At 44.7% G+C, this 21,565-nt stretch overlaps 1 protein-coding gene across 5 annotated transcripts; it reads right to left on the reverse strand.

Moving 5' to 3' along the window:
• Nucleotides 1-5,042: 5,042 nt before the first annotated feature.
• Nucleotides 5,043-19,845, reverse strand: LOC142860979 (uncharacterized). Of its 5 annotated transcripts, none has more exons than XM_075993304.1 (4): nucleotides 19,569-19,845; nucleotides 18,819-18,857; nucleotides 11,722-11,878; nucleotides 5,043-7,023 (listed from the first exon to the last, which is right to left on the reverse strand). In XM_075993304.1, the coding sequence occupies exon 4, from the start codon at nucleotides 6,899-6,901 to the stop codon at nucleotides 5,162-5,164; it is 1,740 nt and encodes a 579-aa protein (XP_075849419.1). In that variant the 5' UTR covers nucleotides 6,902-7,023; nucleotides 11,722-11,878; nucleotides 18,819-18,857; nucleotides 19,569-19,845; the 3' UTR covers nucleotides 5,043-5,161. The 5 variants fall into 5 exon arrangements, with proteins under 5 accessions (XP_075849419.1, XP_012606836.1, XP_012606837.1 ...); XM_012751382.3 differs by lacking the exon at nucleotides 11,722-11,878 and adding an exon at nucleotides 16,644-16,770; XM_012751383.3 differs by lacking the exons at nucleotides 11,722-11,878; nucleotides 19,569-19,845 and adding exons at nucleotides 16,644-16,770; nucleotides 19,341-19,535.
• Nucleotides 19,846-21,565: the final 1,720 nt, after the last annotated feature.

The following is a 21,565-nucleotide window of genomic DNA, read 5'->3' on the forward strand; positions in this document are numbered from 1 at the left end:
CAATTCATGCTGGATAACAGACTTAAACCTAAGGTATGAAACTATTAGAATTCTAGAGGAAAAAGTTGGAAACACTCTCCTAGACATCGGCCTAGGCAAAGAGTTTATGAAGAAGTCCCCAAAGGCAATCACAGCAGCAACAAAAATAAATAAATGGGACATGATCAAACTACAAAGCTTCTGCACAGCCAAAGAAATAGTCATGAAAGTAAACAGACAACCTACAGAATGGGAGAAAATTTTTGCATCCTATGCATCCAATAAGGGACTGATAACTAGAATATACTTAGAACTCACGAAAATCAGCAAGAAAAAATCAAATAACCCTATTAAAAAGTGGGCAAAGGACTTGAACAGAAACTTTTCTAAAGAAGACAGAAGAATGGCCAACAAACATATGAAAAAATGCTCATCATCTCTAATCATCAGGGAAATTCAAATCAAAACTACAATGAGATATCACTTAATTCCAGTGAGAATGGCCTTTATCAAGAAGTCTCCAAATAACAAATGCTGGCGTGGATGGGAAGAGAGAGGAACACTCCTACACTGCTGGGTGGGACTGCAAACTAGTTCAACCTCTGTGGAAAGCAATATGGAGATACCTTAAAGCGATACAAGTGAATCTACCATTTGATCCAGTAATCCCATTGCTGGGCATCTACCCAAAAGATCCAATGACACTCTACAAAAAAGACACCTGCACTCGAATGTTTATAGCAGCACAATTCATAATAGCAAGGCTGTGGAAACAGCCCAAGTGCCCATCAATCCAAGAATGGATTAATAAAATGTGGTATATGTATACCATGGAGTACTATTCAGCTCTAAGAAACAATGGTGACATAGCACATCTTATATTTTCCTGGTTAGAGCTGGAACCCATATTATTAAGTGAAGTTTCCCAAGAATGGAAAAACAAGCACCACATATACTCACCAGCAAATTGGTATTAACTGAACAGCACCTAAGTGGTCACATAGGTACTACAGCAATAGGGTATTGGCAAGGTGGGAGGGGGAAGGGGGGTGGGTATATACATATATAATGAGTGAGATGTGTACCATCTGAGGGATGGTCATGCTGGAGACTCAGACTTGTGGGGGGAGGGGGGAAATGGGCATTTATTGAAACCTTAAAATCTGTACCCCCATAATATGCCGAAATAAAAATAAAATAAAATAAAAGTAAAAAAAAAGAATAAAAAACTAAAGTGGTACTTATGGGTAAGTAGATTTACCAGACAAAACTTCTAAAAGTCACACAGTTCATTTTAGATTGGATGCCTTAAAAAATGTTTTTGAGGCAATTGAGCACTGACTACATAAATTATGATACCTCAAATGTTGTTTAATAAAGTTATTAGGAAATTAAAGAGCCCTTATGTTTTGGAAATGCATTATGAAGCCATTAGCAATTAATGACAAGATGTTAGGAATAAGTAAAATTATCCAGTAATGTGCATGGAGACGGATGAAACAAGAAACCATGACATGATCAATAATCATAGAAGATTGTGAAGGGTTCCCTGGGCTGCATAACACAGTCCTTTCCATTTGTGCATATATTTGAAAATATCCACTAAAATGGGTAGAATATCCTTTAATTGATTTTAGATTACAAGGGATAGATTTAAAAGGGTAGGGGGGATCTTTTGCTGTCAAGGTTTTAAAAAGTATGTATTAAGGCACAAACTGTGCACATTAAATACGCAGAATTTATTGTGAAACAATTATACATCAACAAAGCTATTTTTTTAAAAAATGGTAATAAATACCAAAAATTGTCACTTCCTAATTATGTCACTATGTTTCACTCTCATATATGTTCTTGAGACTATTTCTGTATACTGTATCAGCATGGTGGAAACAGAATGTAATGATGTGCTACTGCCCATCTCTTCCTAACTCCATATTCAGTGACATCATTTTGGTGGCTTGGAATTGGCCATAGTAGGAATACTTATACCAGGGGAATTGGCAAACACTAAAACCAGGGTTTAATGAATTGCTAGACTTAAGAACCTAATGAAGAATATGTTAATAATGTAGATTAGACTTAAAAATATATAGTGTTCCTTGTTAGAATAGTGTTGAGTGAAAAATAAGTGTCTAGGGCAGGCTGTTAACACCATGAATAGCACAAAAAAGTTGAACAATAATTCTTCTAGGATTCAAAGCCAATTATTCCATTTACCAAAGATGTCACTCACATGACTAAAGAATGAGTAAAATTCCAACATATGTTTGTTATATCTGTCTTATTGAAAATTATTACAGCCAATATCCATTACAAAAATAGACTAACAGCATTAACAGAAATTTTATGAAAGAAGATACAGAGGTGACACAGGTGAAAAGTGTTCAACATCATAAAACATCAGAGAAACACAACTAAAACCCCCGTGAGATGACATTACACACTTATTAATATAGCCAAAATTAAAAAGATTGACCACACCAAAAGCACTAACAAAGGGGAAACAAAACACAATTCCATATGAAGGATTATATGCCTATCTTTATTGCAGCTTTATTTGTAACAGCCCCAAATTGGAAACAACCCAACTGCCCATTAACAAATGATGTATAAACAAATAATGGCATAGCCATAGAACAGAATACTACTTAGCAATAAAATGAACAATTTGCATAATCAACATTAATTAATCTAAAAATAATTATCCAGCATGAAAAATATGAGAAAAAAGTAAAGACTTTATGATTCCATTCACATAAAATTCTAGAAAATGCAAATTAATCCATTACAAGGGCACAAGACAAATCATGGGTATGTTCATTATTGAGATTTTGATGGTTTTATGGGTTTACAGTGTATGATAAAACTTTTCAAATTGTACACCTTAAATATATATAGGTTATTGCATGCTGATTACACCTCAATTTTTTTTTTTTTTTTTTTTTGAGACAGAGTCTCGCTTTCTTGCCTAGGCTAGAGTGAGTGCCGTGGCGTCAGCCTAGCTCACAGCAACCTCAAACTCCTGGGCTCAAGCGATCCTCCTGCCTCAGCCTCCCGAGTAGCTGGGACTACAGGCACAAGCCACCATGCCCGGCTGATTTTTATATGTATATATTAGTTGGCCAATTAATTTCTTTCTATTTTTATGGTAGAGACGGGGTCTCGCTCAGGCTGGTTTTAAACTCCTGACCTTGAGCAATCCGCCCGCCTCGGCCTCCCAGAGTGCTAGGATTACAGGCGTGAGCCACCGCGCCCGGCCTACACCTCAATTTTTAAAACATGATTCAAAACAAAAACTCTGGCTCTCCCACTTTTTGGAAACCCCATGCTGGTTCCACTATCTCCTTCCTCATGCCTGGGAAAGGGCAGCACTCCACCAGCGCAGCAGATAAAAAAATCCACACCATTGCACTACAGGAGCTCCATTCTATATCCTTGTCTTTTTGCCTGTATAGAATTTGGACTTCCAGTTAACATCCCAAAAAGACAATGGGAATCTGCAACATGTTAAGAATATTTTCTCTGATAATGACTTTAACTACAGGAGGTACACAGATTTGGAGGTACTGTGATTACTAAAAGCCACAGTCATGGGAATTTCAGATTCCTTTTTTTTTTTTTTTTTTTTTTTGAGACAGAGTCTCACTTTGTTGTCCAGGCTAGAGTGAGTGCCGTGGCGTCAGCCTAGCTCACAGCAACCTCAAACTCCTGGGCTTGAGTGATCCTTCTGCCTCAGCCTCCCAAGTAGCTGGGACTACAGGCATGCGCCACCATGCCCGGCTAATTTTTTTTTTTATATATATATATCAGTTGGCCAATTAATTTCTTTCTATTTATAGTAGAGACGGGGTCTCGCTCTTGCTCAGGCTGGTTTTGAACTCCTGACCTTGAGCAATCCGCCCGCCTCGGCCTCCCAAGAGCTAGGATTACAGGCGTGAGCCACAGCGCCCGGCCTCAGATTCCTTTTATAAAAAGCATATTCCTTCTGGTTTGCTGCTGGCTACTTCACTCCCTATTAATCACATCCAGTATTTCTGTACCAATTACAGTTCACACCTAGATCCCATACTCTTTACTAGTGACACCAACCTATGGAATTAAGTACATCAAGGCACATGGCTCTTCACAGAACCTGATGAAAAGCTTCCCCTAAACAGTGTTGGGCATTATGTGACATGTGGGAATAATGTAACAAATTCAGGCTATTCCAAGAAGCACAGGACATAGTCGTAACAACTGACCCCTCTTCAGGGTGACTTCTGGTCTAAAAAGAAAAAAAAATGGAAGCATTGAGGCTAAAATTAGGACCACAAAGCTCTGTATTGTTTCACTGGATGTCTTGGGTAGCAGTACAAATTAAAGAAAATGGAACGAGAACTACTCTTGGCTAAAATAGTGCCTACACTGAGACACGTGAGGTAAAGGCCTCATAAAACCTACTTAACTTTTCATACAAACAAAGCCCAATTCTGTATTCCTCCCACCCAAAATAGTGAACAGAACCCCTTGATTAAAAGTACACAAAACAATAAGGCCTTTATTTCTACACAAATCTCAGAACAATGCTAGACAGGAATTTAACGGTTAGTGATTTAGAGCCTGAAAACATTGCCATAAGAGTCATGTGAGACCAACAATTTTCATGAAGACCAGCCTTCCCTGCAAGCCTCTGGGCGAATCCAGATACGGTACTCTTGGCCGAAACAGCCAGATCCATGGCATACTCAGAAAAAGGAATAAAGTCACTCTAAGGGCTCAGGGTACTCAAAATTTGCTCCAGAAAATGGGGAGAGTACAGACACGTGCCTTGTCTCAGCATGTCAGGGTTACTGAAACCCACTCTGCAAGGTGTAAGAGGGGAGATAGCTTCTACCAGAGAAACCGGCAGTGATTAAGCTCTGGCCAGGGCCCTGGGCAGTTTAGAATGTGCAAAGCAGAAGCTCATGGACAGCTAACACACACCTGGAACTCATGGGGAATCTCGCCCCTCTGGATGCTTTCAAGTATCAGGTTCAACTTCAGGCAGATGGCTCCCTCACAAAGGATCCCTAGTATCTCTGAACAAAGAGAAAGCACATTCCCTGGAGTTCTAAGGCCTTTCTCAAATATAGGCTTCCTGATACTAAACAACATTGACCCTTGGCCTGAAGGATTTTCCACATTTGCTGTCTTCATGAGGTCTCTACATGTTGTGACATTTTTGGTGTTGAAAGAAGCTGGAGCGTTGGCTAAATGATTTCCCACATTTGCTGCATTCATAGGGCCTTTCTCCAGTATGAACTACCTGGTGTTGAATGAGGACAGACTTTTGCCTAAACGATTTCCCACACTGACCACACTCATATGGCCTTTCTCCAGTGTGAATCCTGCAGTGTTGAATTAGGCTGGTGCTTCGACTAAAGGACTTCCCACATTCACCACACTTATATGGTCTTTCTCCAGTATGAACTCTCTGGTGTTTGATGAAAGCTGCTCTTCGGCTAAAGGACTTCCCACACTGGCTACATTCATAAGGCCTTGCTCTAGTGTGAATTCTCTGGTGTTCAACTAGGCTGTAGCTTTGCCTAAAGAATTTCCCACATTCACCACACTCATAAGGTCTTTCTCCAGTGTGAGTTCTCTGGTGTCGATCAAGTTTAGATTTGTACCCAAAAGCTTTCCCACATTGCCCACACTCATAAGGCCTTTCTCCAGTGTGAACTCGCTGGTGTCTAATAAAGGTGGCTCTTTGGCTAAAAGATTTCCCACATTGGTCACACTCATAATTTTTTGCTGTAGTGTGAATTCTACGGTGTTCAATGAGGCTAAAGTTTTGTCTAAAGAATCTCCCGCATTCCCCACATTCATAAGGCCTTTCTCCAGTGTGAATTCTCTGGTGTCTAATAAGGGTGGCTCTTTGACTAAAGGATTTCCCACATTCACCACAAGCATAAGGTCTTTCTCCAGTGTGAATTCTGGAGTGTTCGATGAGGTTGGAGCTTTGACTAAAAGATTTCCCACATTCTCCACACTTATATGGCCTTTCTCCAGTGTGAACTCTCTGATGTATAATGAGGGTGGCTTTTTGACTAAAGGATTTCTCACACTGGCCACACTCATAAGGCCTTGCTGTAGTGTGAATTCTCTGGTGTTCAATAAGGCTGAAGCTTTGTCTAAAGAGTTTTCCACATTCACCACACTCATAAGGTCTTTCTCCTGTGTGAGTTCTCTGGTGCCGAGCAAGATTAGATTTGCACCCAAAGGCTTTTCCACATTCTCTACACTCATAAGGCCTTTCTCCACTGTGAATTCTGCAGTGTTCAATAAGGTTGGAGCTTTGACTAAAAGATTTCCCACATTTGTTACACTTATATGGCCTTTCTCCAGTATGAACTCTCTGGTGTATAATAAGGGTGGCTTTTTGGCTAAAAGATTTTCCACATTCCTTGCACTCATAAGGCCTTTCTCCAGTGCAGACTCTTTGGAAGGGAATGAGTGAGTACTGGTCTTGGAAGGCTCTTCCACATTTGCTAGACTCATAAACTCTTTTTCTAGCATAGACTTTTAGGAGCTGAACAAGACCATGCTTATGGTTGGAATCTTTTCTGCATTTACCTGACTTATAATGACATTTTCCACAGTGAAAGGCCTCCCCACACTTTCCAATTTTATTTAGCTTCTCACCTTTGGGGATACCCTGGGGCTCAAGAAGGCCCCAATGGGCTGGGAAGTCCTTTCCAATCTTCCTACAGAAGTGATTCCCTGACACATGGAATATGCAGCTCTTCAGAAAGGAGGCCCTATCCAAGTCTCTTTTTAATGGATTTTCTGCACTGTGGTGCTTCTGGTCCTGGTGAAGGATTGCACACGCCCCCACGAAGTATGGTTTCTGCCCACATAGATCACCCAGATGCAAAATGTCTTTCAGGATTGGGACACACATGTCAAAGGGGTGAGTTTCCTGGGTGGATGGACCTGCCTTCAGAGTCCTGACCTGTGACACTTTTTCTATAGAAACACTCTCTGCAGAAGGTGTCTCTTCATCCTCCGTTCCATGCCGACAAACTGAAAGAAGAGAAATGCTGATGAAATGCATGCTGACCATGGCAAGAGTATGTTAACTGTGTTTTAAATAGTTTTTGTATATTATGTTTTTATATCTTAAAAAATGTTGCTTGTAACAGAGACTGCCCCTCTCAGGCCAACCAATTTTTTTAACAGGGTCTTGCTCTGTCATTCAGGCTGGAGTGCAATGGTGCAATCACAGCTTACTGCAGCCTTGAACTCCTGGCCTCAAGTGATCCTCCTGCCTCCGCCTCCAGAGTAGCTAGGACTACAAGTGAGAGCCATTGCACCTGACCAACTCTTTTTTTTTTTTTTTTGAGACAGAGTCTCGCTTTGTTGCCCAGGCTAGAGTGAGTGCCGTGGCGTCAGCCTAGCTCACAGCAACCTCAAACTCCTGGGCTCGAGTGATCCTTCTGCCTCAGCCTCCCGGGTAGCTGGGACTACAGGCATGTGCCACCATGCCCGGCTAATTTTTTATATATATATCAGTTGGCCAATTAATTTCTTTCTATTTATAGTAGAGACGGGGTCTCGCTCTTGCTCAGGCTGGTTTCGAACTCCTGACCTTGAGCAATCCGCCCGCCTCGGCCTCCCAAGAGCTAGGATTACAGGCGTGAGCCACAGCGCCCGGCCTGACCAACTCTTAAAAGGTAGCAAAGGGGCCGGGCACGGTGGCTCACGCCTGTAATCCTAGCACTCTGGGGGGCCGAGGCAGGCGGATTGCTCAAGGTCAGGAGTTCGAAACCAGCCTGAGCAAAAGCGAGACCCCGTCTCTACTATAAATAGAAAGAAATTAATTGGCCGACTAATATATATAGAAAAAATGAGCCGGGCATGGTGACGCATGCCTGTAGTCCCAGCTACTCAGGAGGCTGAGGCAGTAGGATTGCTTGAGCCCAGGAGTTTGAGGTTGCTGTGAGCTAGGCTGACACCACGGCACTCACTCTAGCCTAGACAACAAAAGGAGACTCTGTCTCAAAAAAAAAAAAAAAAAAAAAAAAAAAAAAGGTAGCAAAGGGCTCAACTGGGAGCACAAAATTCACATGCTAATAAACCAATCCAAAACCCATACTCTAAACCATGTTTTGTGGCTGTACAGTCCCCTACCCCACCATCCCAGAGCCAGGTATTAGACAACTGAGGTCAGTCTCTCTTCCCAAAGCACACTGAAATTATTCTAACCAGTCAATCCTTAGCTGTTTACCCTGCTCTGCTTTCCCCACAGAAACCCAATAAAAGCTATGGTTTCTTGATTTTGCCTCCAGACCACCACCTGATGCTTCCCCATATTGCCCTGTGTGACATAGTGTGCTCCCTTCTATCACAAACATAAGTAACACATTTTTCAAGGCATTCGCCTCTCCGTGCCAGCACTCAGTTACCTCTGCAAATCAAAATCTCGTGGGTACAGTTTAGAACAACTGGTGCAGTGAGTAAGGTGACCGTTCCACAGCAGGGGCTTTTCTCTACACAACTCACCTGTATCACTCAGCACTTCTGCCTGAGAAGGCACTGTTGCCCATTGGTGTGCTTGCACTTTAGCTGAATTGCTTTGTGCTGAGTCTTTCTTTTCTTGCTTTGGTTTTCCAACTTAAATTGTTATAGACCAACCCTGGATCTTAGCATAGGGTAGATATTGTTTGTCCCCAGGATGCCTCTGGGCATTTGTGCTGCATGTGACTGGTGTGTCTCTGGGCCAGTGTGTTTCTGGGTACCTTAAGGTAAGAGTAGGATGGGCTCCTGGGGCATTTCCAGGGAGCAATAAGGCCAACTAGCTAGCTTTTTAAGTGTAGAAGGCTCCAAAGGAAGCTGGAATAGTCTGATCCACTGAACAAGCAGAACCGTGGAGGGCAGGAGGCTGAGCACTAAGCCCAGGTGCCACTCCCCACTTACCTTACCATCTATTCTCTACCATAATGGGCAGTGACAGTCCGGGCAAATAAGATCCCTAGTTGACAACCCATTTGGAATCATGACTGAAGGTCTAACACCTGAGACATCATGCTCCTGGGGACATTCTACTGAATCAGTTGTAAACAAACCAGAGGCCCATCCCCACTTACCACCAGCTAAGTGCAAGGCACCCTCTCCATGGAAAACCACCTGACCCAAGAAATGTAAATGTTTTTCCAAAGGCAATTCTCTTTGCTGTAGTTGCCTTGGGGCTGTTACAGCTCTGGGATGGTAGAAGCAATACTAGCCTTATATGGGCTCCTGTGCCTCAATGTTTAATGAAAAAAGGGAAGGAACATTTGTTCCAGCTCCTCCTAAAACACAGGACAAAGTTTCTCAGCTCATTAGAAATTGTAAATCTCCTGGTGAATATACTTCAGCACATTTCAATGCTGCTGCCTATTGACATGCTAAGAGTTCCCTCCTTTAAAGCAAACTGTTACACAACAAAGAAATTAAAAGATAAAGCTGAGGTTACCATTGGCTCCTCAAGATATAGACCTCAGGCACTCTAAGGCTGATTAGGATACTCAAAAAAGGGAGGCCTCCACTTACAACAGAGGCCACTCTGCACCACCAGGAGTTTATCAGGGAAATACTCTGCCTGACCAAAAAGAAAAAAGAAAAAGAAAAGTGAAAAAAAAAAGTGGGAAGGAATTGATTATGCTGCAAATAGGGGCCACCTTAGGAACAGGCTGCTATTTACAGGCACCAGGCCCCTTGCCCCTCTCCCATTTCCCCCTTATCTGCCAGAAACAGAAACTATAAACCAAAGCTTCAAGGCAGCTAAAAGCCTAAAACAGAAAATAAATAAAAAGACAGAGTGAGAGAGTGAGAGTAAGAGTGTGTGTGTGAGAGAGAGAGAGAGAGAGAGAGAGAAAGACAAAGAGAAGAAAGAATAATAGCAACAACAAAGCTACCCCTATATATGGTGGGTGAAGATAATAAAACAAATTATGTAGACTTATAACATTTTAATATAAATACATAACAGATAAATTGTATACATATATAAACACACATATATTCACTAAATTAAATCAAGGTCCATAATTTAACAAAATTAGATAGCCAAAATTTATATATATAAGAATATAAATAACAAAAAGATAAAAAGGGTCTTGATGGGCTTTTGTGCCTCTACAAATGATTCTACATTAACTTTCACATTTAGTAAAAGTCACCAACTAACAAACTTCATAAATTCAATAACTACTTAGGCTCAAATTATACTTACACCTGGGTATCCCACTAAGTGTAAACATTGTACCTGCTATAATCTTAGGAAAGTAACTAAATATGACATAGAGAAAAAATAGACAGGCTCCAACTATAGCCTGTCTACATTTCCCAATGTCACAGCGTTCATTACCTGAAAATATGCCATATTGGGCACTGACACTCTAACATCATGAGCAATATACTGAAATTAAAGCAAGCCTTTGGCTCAGTAAAATGGCACCCAACAGACTCCCCATTTAACACACTGACTGCCACACTAGAAAAAAATAAATAAATTTCCTTGTGGCCACAGTGTTTTATTACAAAAATAGAATAGAAACTTCAAAAACAAATGATCCTTTCTAATTTAATGAAAAATGTGGGGTTTTTTTTTTATTGTTTTCTGTGCGTGAGTTATATAAAACTTGAAAAATAGTTCTCACAGTTCCCAAGGTGAAGAGACATGTGAGTTACATATGTTTCACGAAGCCCTGGGCTCAAAACTAGTGTGACTTAAATACAACTCACATGGCAGCTAATGTTTTAAAATACTTAATATAGCCCAAAGTAGGTTAAACAGGACTTTAAAAAAATCAAAACTTTTAATATAAAATCTAAGTAATACAGTGTGGTCATCCCTACTGCTTCTCCATTCAATAGTCCAATTTTGCCTGTTCTTAAACCTGGAAAACTCAAAGGGCGAATTGTGGTCAATTATGACAACCCTGATGCTGTGGTCCCACCCCTTAGGGCCCCTATACTCAACATCAGTATTATTAAAATCACCAATTCTATCCAATCAACAACCATTAAATATTATGCTACTATAGATTTGGCAAACTGTTTTTTCCAGCTCCTATTTCAACAGCCTCTCAACTGCAGTCTGCCTTCACCTACTAAAGGATGTATACACTTTTTTTGCCTACCTGTAAGGTATTTCAACAGCTTGGTGACTGCACACAATCTCTACAGACAAGATCATCACTACACACAAACCTTGTTCCAGGAGCCCAAGGATGGCATTGCATTAATCACAGCATCCTCCTAAGAGATTCATTTGACATATTCATCAAAGACATACAAGTCCAACATAATTTAGTCCTTATTGGGTTCTGGTGGCAACATATTCCTCATTTACAAATTTTACTTCCAAATTGAAATCAATAGGCATTCCCATTAGTCTCCTCACAGACTAATTCACTGTAAAGGGTTTTAACAACCTCCTCCTATGCCTCAAGAGTCCCTGAACCACCTATGATGTATATAAATTACCTTAGGGCTTCTGATACAAGAAACTGACTCTCTTGGCTATGTGCTATACACCATTAAAACAACCAATGTCTGGCTACACACCAGACTATCCTGAAAACAGAGGCTGACCCATACCCTGAGTTTGTAACCCTCTATACCCAAATACTCATTATGCTTTGGGTCATGAAAACAGCAACTGACAAGCTCAGCACAGCTACTAAGGTCTCATTAAGACAGAATGGAGCCAACTCGGGCCTTTCTGGCATATTTTACCTGCTGGAGGAAGTGGATGCCCTTGTCCTCAATTTCTTGCCAGATGCCATGGTGCTGAAGAAGTAACCCCTCCCCGAAACGCCTTGGCTACCTGAGGAGTCCTTTGGGATTAACTGAGTGAACTGCAACAGAATTTCGTATGCCATACAAAGGGCACCTGTAACCAACAGACAGGATGAAACTCAGTGGAATATTCCTGCTCTCCAGCCCTTAGCCAGGATGTCCCTGATAAAGAAAGGCACCCAAGAAATAATATACTGTGTTAATGTCAGGCAGTTATCTTAACACTGCCTCGGCTAGCAAGTCATGCCATCTTCACATTTATTATAACCTATTGAGTCACTACCTAAAAACTGAACCCTTTGGGATTAAAAAACAAACAAACAAATAAACCAATAAATAAAAAAACCAAAAAACTCTCTGGCTATCTCTTGCTTCATAGATATACAAAATACAAATAAAAATCGCATATATTACTACATATATACTAGGGCCACAAACAAAACCTTGTCAGGATACTCCTCTTCAGAGTTACAGATACTACTTGTAGTAACTAAGACACACAGTTTACTTTTCAAGTTATACAATGCTAGGCTCCTGGACAAGGCATTCAACAGGACTTTAACATTTCTAATAGGTTCCAAATAACTGGTTTAACCAAGAGATAGAACAGTCTCCTCAAACAACTCCTTTTAAAATTCCAGTCAGGCACAAGACCCCTAAATGAGTCTTTATCTTGCCCTAGACCTTAACTTATCTTTATCAATATAGCTCTTTCCCTGATCCAGTAAAGGCCAGAGGCCAGATTAAGGGCACACACTCTCCTGGGAGCTATTAATCAGACTGTCCCAAAGGCCAGGCAGCTGCTCATCTGGTATAGAATGCATCTGAACCTAAACTCACATCAAAAACAACAACAAAACACTGTCAGGTGTAACTATTGGTCTTACTACTACTGGTCTAAGTGCTCTGATTAGTTTATAATCCAGAGGCCCAAACCTTCCAAGTAAGCCACTATTTCAACCAAATATGGCAAATGCTAAGAACCAATCAAACTGAAGGGGTACCCTCTTTAAAAAGCTACCTCAGCCCCATATCCCTGACAACATCACCGTAGCTCAGAGCTCACCGCTTGAGATAGCACTGTCTCAGATAACATCCCGATACCTCGCTTTCACGATGACTTTACCCTGGACACTAAGACCTCTGCCCCAGCAATACCCATGGATTGCTTCTCTTAAGGCACAAAATAGACACAGGGCATTTATTGTTTTTCTGTTATATTTCTGAGCTTGCCATCTGCTCAGCCCATGATCTTGGTATATTCCTTGTTCTCTATCAAAATATATACCCCTACACTCCCATGCCTAAAGGAACATCTGGTAGAACTTACTAATATCTGTGCCATTCTAAAAATTAATGGATATTTATACTTTACCCAGGGGGCACCTGCCTCATATCTGCGAACCCAGTCACCCCCTGAAAAGAGGACCGCTCACTCACTCCCCAGTGTCTTCTCCTGCTACCTTCCCCACCTTTCCCCCTTTCCTGCCCTATGTTTCCACCTGTGAAACAATAACAAATAAATAGTAGATCTTTGGCTTTGGTTCCTGGCAAACAGCTCACCAAACCTTTGGAATCTCCAGAGTGGTAAGTGTCCTTTGTATGCTAAGACATAACTAGTTGCTAGACCCCTGATAGTTTCAGAGTGGGGTCTGGTCCCCTAAAAGATAGAGGCCTGACTAGAGGGCTAGAACTTTCAGGCCCACCCTTGATCTCTGCAGAGGAGAGTGGGGTTGGAGATTAATCAATCATGCCTATGCAATAAGACATACATAAAAATCCATACGTGATTGGGTTTGAGGAACTTCAAGGTTGGTGAACATATTGAGGTGCTGTAAGGGTAGCATACCTGGAGAGAAAATGGACATTTTCCACACCACCTACCCATACCTTCTCCTGTGCTTCCCCCCTTCCATTTGCCTATTCCCAAGTTGTACTCTTTATAATAAATTAGTAATAGTAAAGTACTTTCTTGAGTTCTCTGAGATGTACTAGGAAACTATCCAAACCTGGGGGGTGTAGGGTTGTGGGATGTCCTGAATTTGTTCTTGGCTAGTCAGAAATGGGGTAGCCTTGGCAACTGTCTGTAGCTGGCATTTGAAAGTAGGGTAGTTTTTTGGGACTGAGCCTTTAATTTGTGGAATTTGTTACTAACAGGTAGATAGACTCAGAATTGAATTGAAATATAGGACCACCAGCTGACTGTCTGAAGAGTAGAGTAACTGGTTGTTGGTTTTGTAACACCCCAGACCACCATTAAGCTTTTTTCTTGGTTACAATGTCAGTGATCTTTACATATACCTTACAAACTTATCAGCTCATATCCTCTAACAACATAACTGCTAGACCTGCCATCACGTCTACCTAAATGAGTTTCTTACGCACTTGACAAATCCAGTAAAATATCAGAGATGCCCCAAAGATTTCAGATCTATTTTCTTAGCTAATTCCACATAAAATAAAACTTAGTTAAGTTCTGCTCTACAAGGACTCCCTATACTATTACCTCTGTTTCTCCTTTTTTACATTCACAATTAAGTGTTTTATATTGTTTAGGATAATTTATGCCCTATTTCTTAAAATCTTCCACTATCATTACTCTAAGGTTTCTTTATATGATGTCAAAACATCGGGAGATCTACTGTATTAATCACTCTCTTAAATTTTCTGCATATTATGATGTTTTTACATCTTAAAAAACCTTGTGGCTGGGGAGAGACTACTCCTCCTAAGTTTGGTCAATTCTTAGACACAGCTTGTTCAGGAGCACCTTGGTCATAGGCAAACTAATCCAGAGCCTACATTCCAAACCACTTCTTCTATGTGGCTCATACCATCTAAGAGGAAATATTCCTCTGCCCTAACCATTCTGGCGCCAGGTACCAGGTAGCTAAGGCCAGCACTAATATCCCGAAGGCCACCAAATTATTCGTACTAGCCAATCCTATTGCTTAACCTGTGCTGCCTGAACCATAGAAACCCCCAATAAAAGCTATGGCCTAATGTTTTCCCCTCATGCTGGCTTTGGCACTTCTGCCAGGCAGGACTGGCATGCATCTTCTCTTGGAAATGTAAGTAATAGATTGTTCTTCAATGTCATTAACCTGTCCACATTGGCACTTATTGATTTCTGAAAACAGTTTTCAGCAGGACCTCATCTGCTGATGACACATGTATGATGTGCAGAAAGTTGGTTGTGTCCAGGCCCAGAAAAATTCAACTAAAACTGAGTAGCAAGTGTTCAGAACTATTTATTTTTTTTATTTTTTTGAAACAGAGTCTTGCTTTGTTGCCCAGGCTAGAGTAAGTGCCGTGGCATCAGCCCAGCTCACAGCAACCTCCAACTCCTGGGCTCAAGCAATCCTCCTGCCTCAGCCTCCCGAGTAGCTGGGACTACAGGCACGCGCCACCATGCCCGGCTAATCTTTTCTATATATATTTTAGTTGGCCAATTAATTTCTTTCTATTTATAGTAGAGATGGGGTCTCGCTCTTGCTTAGGCTGGTTCTGAACTCCTGACCTCGAGCAATCCGCCTGCCTCGGCCTCCCAGAGAGCTAGGATTACAGGCGTGAGCCACCGCGCCTGGCCAGAACTATTTAATGATAATGTGCACATGAAACATTAAGTGTGGGTCAGTGTTGTAGATCACTGAAGAAGAGGTCTTGGAGAGGAAGAAGTTATGAATGAAGAAAAGAAAGGTTGGGGTAGCCAAGGGCCAGAAATTACATATGAAATGACAAGTCAGCAATATGTCAAGTTTGGGGAAGAAAAGGTAGAATGAGGTGTATCCTGTGGAATTTCCTCTACAACACTGGAGACACAGGACAGGTTCCTAGTATGACTTGAAAAGAGCCCAGATATCATGCCTTGCCCATTGCAACTCTCCAGGGCCAGGCCTCCTCTGAGGCCTAGTGCCATGTCCACCCTATGAAGCAATGAGGGCTCTCCCCACGCCCCCAGTTCTCCAATTACATGGGATCTGCATGATGCAAGTCCTAGGGAGAGACAGGTGAAGGGTCAGCACTAGCCCAGAGCTACACACAACAGACCATAGGAAAATAAATTAGTATTAATAAAGTCTGGGCCGGGCGTGGTGGCTCACGCCTGTAATCCTAGCTCTCTGGGAGGCCGAGACGGGCGGATTGCTCAAGGTCAGGAGTTCGAAACCAGCCTGAGCAAGAGTGAGACCTCGTCTCTACTATAAATAGAAAGAAATTAATTGGCCAACTAATATATATAGAAAAAATTAGCCGGGCATGGTGGCGCATGCCTGTAGTCCCAGCTACTCGGGAGGCTGAGGCAGGAGGATCGCTTGAGCCCAGGAGTTTGAGGTTGCTGTGAGCTAGACTGACACCATGGCACTCACTCTAGCCTGGGCAACAAGTGAGACTCTGTCTCAAAAAAATAAATAAATAAATAAAGTCTGTAATGAGGGTCTGGGAAAACAGCCCACAAACAACATAAGTATCGATCATGACAATTCCTGCAATTCCCTACACAGGCAGCAACGAGGAAATGTCAGCTAAAAGAAAGGGGCAGAACTAGGAGCAAAAGGTGTCATGGATATGGACTCATGCACCTGGCCACGGAAGGGCGAGGAATGTGAGATACATTTGGCTGACTGCAAAACATGTGCCATCCAGATCCTTCCCTGAATACTTCGGGACAGCAAGTGTTAGGGCTGATGCTGGAGAAGCATGGTTGGGGCAGTGCACACAGCTCAGCACTGGCACCCACACCACCTATGCCAAGAAACTGGGAAGTCAGCAGAGCCCATGGTCAGACTGTGGAAAGGGCAGAGCTGCCTCTGGGGGAAGAGAAGAGACCAGGACCACTGGCGCTGGTGTCAGGGCCTTACCCAGCGAGATTATAAGTGCAAAGTTCTCCAACATCACATTCAGGTACAGGAGCCTCTGAGCCTCATCAAGGAGCTCCCACTCCTCCTGGGAGAAGTAAATGGCCACGTCCTCAAAGGTCACACAGCCCTGTCATCATGGGGACAGTTCATTCAATGATTAACTTCTCTCCTAGGATTCTAAGTTCATCCACCCACACATCCTCCCCCTACTCACTCTCTTCCCCATCCCATCACCTCTGAGGAGATACGAAGCCCCGGTACTACGGATACTCCCTCTCTCATCATGGTTCTATCATCACTCTCCTCCCACAGGACCAACAGACAGGTGGGCAGCGAGATATGCAGGACTGTATCCCTTCTTGTCAGGTAATTATACTGGAGTTCCCTAGATTGTGCCTTGCTAACAACCAAACACGGGCTCATCTTTCACTCTTAAGTTCTGAATACCTGTACCCTTGGACCATAACCTTCCATCTCTATGGGCACATTTCCCCTTGGAACACGCCTCTCTCACAGAGTCTCACTCCCATGGCCATCTCCACCCACTGCCCCACACCATGGGCATCTCCTGGCCTCCCCACAAGTTACTCAGCCCAAGGCACTCAGTGTACCTGGGCAAATTGAGACAGGATCCAGTGCTACTCAAACCTCTGATGCTACCCAAACCTACTGTCAAGAGACTGCCCTATCTTGCTCTGAAGTCCTGCCTGCCTGACTCTGTTCCTTGCTTCAACCTTAAGAACCTCCTGGGGATCTCAGACACCCATGGCCTCCTCCAGTTGTGCTGTACTTTTTGTCCCCTCACCAGTCACAGCCTTCCTCTCTGCATCCAACCATCATTCAATGCCCAGCCCCAGAGGCCCTCCACTCCAGACCCAGTGATTCCCCCAGATGATCACTTATACCCCTGAACTAATTCACCTGACTAAAACTCAGCCTGACTTAAATTCCCCAGACACAACAAGGGTCATTACTACATCCTGGTGAGTCCAAAGCCTGCTGAATAAGCACTAGTACTGCCACAGTGTCATCTTGCCTCAATTACTCCTATGTTTCTGCGTCTGACTTATGTCCACTATTCCTGTGGAAGCCTTGGCCACTTGCCAGATCCACTTCCTCACATCATTCCCATGGCCAATTCACTCACTCACCTGTGTTTGTGACACCTACCAACTCCACCCAGATGCCCAAGTGTGAGACCCAGTCATGGATCCTTCTCTTTCCTGGGCTGCTAATAGCATTCCCATCATGACCAGGATTTCTCCTCCTAATTGCCACTCAAGCTATACTACAGAGCAGACAGCAGCCACCACCTTTTAGATGTCTCCATCCTCAATCCCTTTCCAGAGTTCCAGATCTGTGCAGCCAGCTAGCAAATGGATACCTCCACTAATTGCTCTTTGAAACATCTCACTCTTAAGATGACCAAAAACAAACTTCCTCATATCCTCAATGAAAATCAATCCTACTATCAACTTTAACATCCCAGTTAATGGAGATTCCACTCTTACAGCTACTAAAACCTAGGAGGAACATGACTCCTATCTTTCTCTTTCATCCTCAAAATCTGAAAATCCAGGCAGCCCTAATTAAAACTGATCCAGAACCCAACTACATTTCCTATGTCTTTGGCCATCACATTGGTCCAGTTACTATCAACACTCACCTAGTCTACTGCAGTATCTTCCTTCCTCAATTTTCTATCACCCTATTTGCACCCACAGTCTGTTCTTGCTGCAGTCACAGGGAGCCTGATAAGACCAGGGTCAGATCACCTTGCTCTTCTGCTCCAAACCTCCCACTGCTCTCATTACCTGATAAACAGACATTCAACTTTTCACAGTGCCATTCCAGGCCTGACTTCGACCCTCTGCTCTAAATTCCCATGAGCAACAAAGAAAACCTGGGATCCCTAAGTCAGCTCAGCCTCACCTCCAAGCATCTGCACATTCTAGAATCTATGCCTGGAGTAACTTTTCATCTCATTCCATTGGTTGCCACCAAGAGAAACCACTTTTTATAATCCCCAGCCTGGATTTACAACCCTTGGTCTGGGGTGTCTTCAGGGTCCCCAGACTCAAGGAGTGAGAGTTGCAGATGAAGAGTCCCAGGACACAATTCCAGCTACAAAGGGTGGGCTCACACTAGTGAGGGCCTGGAACATCCTCCACTCACCTCCGTATAGTCCATAAGTGCTTCTGTAGTCATGGAAATCTGTGGGAAAAGGAAGGTTTGTGAGAGGCAGGGCATCATGGCTGGGGCTCCATGGGCTCTGGTTCCCCTGTTCGCCTGCCCAGCCCTGGAGTTAAGTGATACTGAGATGATGTAAGAGGAGCTAAAGAGCCCGGGGAAGCGACACAGGAAGTCCTGCCCTCATCCTGTGGTCCAAACTCAGAAACCATCCTTTTCTGACCTTTCGTTGGCTCCGCACTTTCCCACTCCAGCGCGGGTAGTGCAGTTCCCGCAGCCCCCTAGACTCCCTCGATCTCACTCCTCAGCGCTGACTCTTACCTGCTATGGGATGTTGCACAAGGTCTCAACCTTCGTGTGCCTCAGTGTTATCACCCCCTTTCTAGGCTGTTCTAATTCTGATCGGGTTTCGGAAAACTTTGACACGTCTAACTCAGACCATGGGCCTCTTCTGTTCACAACTTCCCAGGGCTCCCAGCATCCTGAAAATGAAGGTAAAACTCCCACCTTGCCATTTTAGGTGTGAATGCTCCCGGCTCAATCGCCCACACAATATCATGCACACACTAGTCCCTCTGCTTGTTACACTGTCCCACACCTCATCGCACCCTCGAACGCCTCACTGTCCTGGACTCAGGGGCCTGTGCTTCAGGTACGCAAGCAGGCGCCCCGCACCCAGGGCTTTATGACTTGAGTGGGGTGAGGGCGGTGAGGCCCTCAGGACGTGGCACTCACCCGAGCCGGGTCCCCCAGCGCGGCCGTCTTCAGACTCTGGGCCGGAGCGGGGGCGCGGAGCGACAGCGACTGGAGCAGCGGCGGGAGGGGTGCCCAGGCGGGGCCGTCACCACCGCCGCCGCCCCTCAGAGCAGGCGGTCTGCGGTGAGGACGACCCGTCCCCTCGCGCCTGCGTCTCGCCACCTTGACCGCGGCTCCGCGCTCCTGAAACTGGGATGCGGAGAACCCACCCAAGAGGGGCTAAAATGACTACCCGCCGGCAATGACACAGGAAGTCCCGCCCTCACCCTGTGTTCCAAACCCGGAAACGATCCTTCTCTGAGCGTTCATTGGCTCTGCGCCTTCCCTCTCCGCGCGGGGTGTTGTGGGTAGTGCGGTTTCCGCAGCTCCGCCGGACGCGCCACCTCGGGGATGGGGTCCAGGCCTGGGGCCAAGGCGAGGGCGGCTTTCCCAGCCGCGTCCTGCTCTGAGAGCGGATCCTGAGATTGTCCCGGCGGGTGTGCTGGAGACGCGGCAGAGACAGTCCCCATCGGGCCCGGGGCTCATAGGAGCTCCTCGACGCCACAGGGAGCCCCTCCGCAGGCGGGACCGACCGGCGACCTGGGAAGCCCTCCCCGGGAGGGCACCGAGTCCCGTGTAGGGTCCGGGCGCCGGGGAGCTTTCTTCTTTCTTCTTTCCTGAATTCCTTCCGAATCTGCGAGCCATTCCCGCGTTTCAGGGCTCTCCAGCCGAGCACCGGGTTCAGAAGGGTTCCATACTTGCCCAGGGCCCCTCTGGGGACCTTCTCCCACCCGATATCCCGCTCAGCTGCCGGGACAGTCTGGGCACCGGCTGGGCGGGTGCCCCGGAGCACAGCTCATGGAGGTCGGAACGAGGCCCCACGGACTCCCGGGGAGCACTCGAGCCTGCAGGGAGCCGTGGAGACTTGGGAGCCATAGCGCAGAAGGCACTTAGTTTTGCAGCGGGAAGTCAGTGCTCTGCATCCTGAGCTAGCGGCTGGGACTCGACCTGTAGCGACTCTCCTGAAGGCCTCCGCTGGGGTGCGGACATACTCTAGGTTTGTCGGTTCCTGCGCTTCCCTACTCTCTGGTCCCAGAGGCCGGCGGCCCCTCCCATGCACTCCCCACCCTTCCCCGAACCTGGCTGGTGCCTTGCCTCACTGTCCCCTCGGAAGTGCCATCTCGGATGGCACGTGGCTCCCCAAACTTCAAGCATGCCTGTCCATGTCGTGGCTGGATTACAGCATGGGGGATGACACACAGAACATATACATAAAACGCAGACAGACAGAATTGGCTACAGTCCCGGAAGAATAAAGGACACAGAGACAAGAGACGGTTTCAGATTGCAGCATAAAAATGTGCCAGTCATTTATTTATATACAGTTTAATTGGGCAAGCATCCCGCAGCTATTTTCTCATGCCAGCTACTTTCCCAGCTACTTTTTGGTACTGTGACTTCCCATGGCCAACAACGCCTGCTTTTCCAGTCAAAGCAAAAAGCATGGCCTTCTACAAGAGGCGTCTTTGATGTTTGGCACCATTTTCAGATAACAAACAATCTCAGCTCAAGTGCCAGACCATGAGTCCTTGGCTGTCTTGCAGCGCCTAGCACCGTGCTGGTTACCAGGCAACCTTGGCTCGCTTGCCAGGCCACAGGTCCTTGGCCGTTTGCCTGGAGACACAGTTCCTTCAGCCAGTCAACAAGCCACGTCCTGCTAATTGTGGGAACAAGCAATGGGCTCCCATTCTGCTGACTTGGAGTCTCAGCCAATCTGACCCCGGGTCGGCTTGCTTCAGCTCACTTCATGTCCACACTGGCATAGAAGTAGCAGAGTTCACTGGATACCATGGGGAGCAGGAATAGCAGAGCTTGGAAAACCTGCTCCATATAGGGCTCCCAGAGGATTCACAATCCCACTGGCTCCTGGGACCCAATCCTTCGGAGAGAAGACCTGCCATAGAGGGAAAGGCAGAGGCCTTCGTCTTATCAATCAG

This window comes from Microcebus murinus, chromosome 16 (assembly GCF_040939455.1).
Source record: "Microcebus murinus isolate Inina chromosome 16, M.murinus_Inina_mat1.0, whole genome shotgun sequence".
NCBI classification, from domain to species: Eukaryota; Metazoa; Chordata; class Mammalia; order Primates; family Cheirogaleidae; genus Microcebus; species Microcebus murinus.